The sequence below is a fragment of the Pyrus communis genome, chromosome 10 (assembly GCF_963583255.1).
Source record: "Pyrus communis chromosome 10, drPyrComm1.1, whole genome shotgun sequence".
NCBI classification, from domain to species: domain Eukaryota; kingdom Viridiplantae; phylum Streptophyta; class Magnoliopsida; order Rosales; family Rosaceae; genus Pyrus; species Pyrus communis.
The window spans coordinates 19,329,866-19,333,181 of NC_084812.1; the positions used below are offsets into that span (position 1 = coordinate 19,329,866).

General features: G+C 42.5%; 1 protein-coding gene across 1 annotated transcript; it reads left to right on the plus strand.

Moving 5' to 3' along the window:
• The first annotated feature begins 504 nt into the window (after window positions 1-504).
• Window positions 505-1,860, plus strand: LOC137746736 (phospholipase A(1) DAD1, chloroplastic-like). Its single transcript, XM_068486743.1, has one exon. It carries the CDS (start codon window positions 505-507, stop codon window positions 1,858-1,860), a length of 1,356 nt encoding a protein of 451 aa, XP_068342844.1.
• The last annotated feature ends 1,456 nt before the right edge of the window (window positions 1,861-3,316 follow it).

A 3,316-nucleotide genomic window follows, 5' to 3' on the forward strand; every position in this document is an offset into this window, starting at 1 on the left:
AATGAGTCAAATGTTTAGTTTCTTGATCTTTTGACCATTTGCATGAACTTACTTATATATTAATAAAATACTTCTCTTATTCTAATACATACAATAATATACAAACATGTTGCATTAGACTTTCTATACATATATACCATCTCTCTACCTCTCTCTAATAGAGTACTCTGCCTTTTCATTGCTCTCCCCTGTGATTCAAAGGTAGACTTATATGTTAAAGTTCTCTCTCTCTCTCTCTCTCTCCTCTTACAAAGTACAAGTGTGAAACACTTTCATCTTCTTTACTTTCATTTTTCTCAAATCTTTTTCCTCATCAAATAAAGCACTAATATTTACGTACTGTACTCTCTCTCTCTCTCTCTCCACATGCTCTACTTTTTGTTATTATAAAAGGACCATCCCTAGCTCCTTCGAGAAACAACTACAAATTGGCACCCACTTACAAAGTGAGAGAGACTCAGTGAAACAGCTAACTCTCTCTGCTCTTCTCACAAACAGATCACAATGAAGCTTACTACCAGACCCTCCCCACTAGTCCCTACTCCAAAACACAAGGCAACATTCACCTGCTGCACCCTCACTCAATTACCAATTGTAAACCCCAATCAGATGACCTTCACTCACAACCTTCCCAACTGGCAACAATTGCTCAATCCAGTTGACATTAGCTCCCTAGCACTCACCCCTATCACCCCCATAACCAGCACCACCACAACATCTACCGCCACCGCCGCCGCCAAACAACCCATTCGCAAAAATTGGATGGAGTACCAAGGCTTCACCAACTGGGAAGGTCTTCTCGACCCTCTAGACGCCAATTTACGTGGCGAGATTATACGGTATGGACAATTTGTCGATGTTGCATACAAGGCGTTTGACTTTGATCCGGATTCCAATTCATACGCAACATGCAAGTACTCGAAAGCCTCCTTGTTTGAAAACTCCGGGCTTCCGGGAACTGGCTACCGGATTACAAAAAATTTACGTGCCACGTCCGGCATCCAGCTTCCTAGCTGGATAGAAAAGGCTCCGAGTTGGGTCGCGACGCAGTCTAGCTGGATTGGCTACGTGGCGGTATGTCAAGACAAGGAGGAAATTGCAAGGCTTGGAAGACGGGACGTAGTGATTGCCTATAGAGGTACCGCAACGTGCTTGGAGTGGCTCGAAAATCTTCGAGCAACTCTCACCCAACTCCCGTCCGTACTTAATAACTCAGGCCTGGACAACTGTGAACCAATGGTCGAAAGTGGATTTTTGAGCTTATACACTTCAGGAACCGACTCAATCCCGAGCTTGCAACAAATGGTACGCCAAGAGATTGCACGGTTGCTTCAATACTACGGCGACGAGCCTCTCAGCATAACATTCACCGGGCACAGCCTTGGCGCCGCGCTGGCAACGCTCGCAGCTTGCGACATTAAAACTACGTTTAACCCGTCACCACTGGTCACCGTCATGTCGTTTGCCGGGCCACGTGTCGGAAACAGTAGCTTCCGCCGCAACCTGGATAGGAAGGGCGCAAAAGTTTTACGCATTGTGAACTCCGACGATGTAATAACTAAAATACCGGGTTTCGTAATCGACGACAATGAAAGGCGCCACAAGGCGTTCGATGGTGGGTTCCGAAAGGCGGTAGAGTTCCAGAACTGGATCCAGAAGAAGGTGGAGGACACGCAGTTGTCGTACGCGGAGGTTGGGAAGGAGCTCAGGTTAAGTAGCAAGGACTCGCCTTATCTGATGGGCACCAACGTGTCCACGTGTCACGAGCTCAGCACGTACCTCCACCTTGTCGACAATTTCCAGAGCTCAAAGTGTCCGTTCAAAGCCACGGCCAAGAGATTATTCAGCAAAAAACACTAATTAACTTAAACAAACCGTAGAGAGTAACAGCTGACGACATCGTTTTAGTCATCTTCTCTGTACATACGAACGTATTTCCCGCCAAATTAGGGGCATAGGGGTTCTCAATTTTTTGTAATTACAAAACGAGATAAATTAACTAATTAATCATTGGTTTGTGTTTGACTTTTCTACCGTCGATGGAAATGAAAGTGACATTAATTGACTTATCTATTACACGGCTAGTTAGGTTAAAACGCAGCTCGGCAGTGGCGGAAATGAATCATCTCTATGCACTTTTAGTGCAAGTTTGGTCTCCATTGATTTTTCTCCTTTCTAATAACTAACAATTTAATCTACTACCGCTCTCATTTGTTAAAAAAAAAAAAAAAAAAAAAAAAAAGGGTTTAAAACATAAGAGAAGGACTTCAATTACTTAATCGGGTATCTTTATGACTGCATTATTTGAAATACCGTCACATTAACAACCATGCTTAAGTTTCACTTGCAAAGAAGTGAAGTTGCCATGAAACCATTTTTCTTTTCCTTATGCTTTTACTCTCCCCAAAACACACAGAAATACCAGCACTTGTGCGCTCTCAAATTCACAGCAGGAGCAGGGGCTTCTTTTTATACGTAGAACACCGGCCCATGTTTAGAGCAAGACTAAAACCCAAAAAGGCCAATATTGTTTGTTTCTTACTGGAGGAGTCATTAGAAGACTGAAGTACCCCCGGTACCGACCCATTATTACGGAATATTGCCTTTTGACTGCACCGACTTAGGACGCAGAACGAACGCGTTGTAGTCCTGCTAATTTCGTTGTTGACGTAAATGGAACCGGGGTAGCGCCGTCCATACCCATACACTTTGTCAGTAGCTTTGGGATAAAATGACTGGAATAACCTTCGGCGCCGTTCTGTAACTGCTTCAGAGCCAAAGCTTTATAACGCACGAGCATAAAACTGTGGTCAAGCTTTTATATATGACTAATCGTCCACAACCCAACCGATGTCAACCATAGGCTCGGCGAGCTGTCCTCCAACATTTCCCGATGGTAATGCCAGGGCCTCTTCAGTACTGACGACTCTTGATGCCAAAAAGGAGACCAACGAGACAAGACAGACTATAAACTTGATAGCGTTTTTATTTGGATTATTGTGTTTCTGTTGAAGACCTGTGAAGAAAGAAAAAGGATGAGGAGTAACGCTACATTTATAATTTATTTGTATCAAAAAAGTTGTTCTTACCATTTATTTATACCATCATTTGTATTATCTTTTTAGTAAAGATGAGATCTATATTCGTTGACGGACCCTACCTCTATTAGAAAAAATACAAATGATGATAAAAATAATAGATGATAATATAGCATTTTAGGGACATAAGTGATAAAAAGAAAGACCGAGAAAATACACTAGATATATCGGATTAAATGGCAAACCAGTTTCAAGAACATATATAATGCATTTCTAAT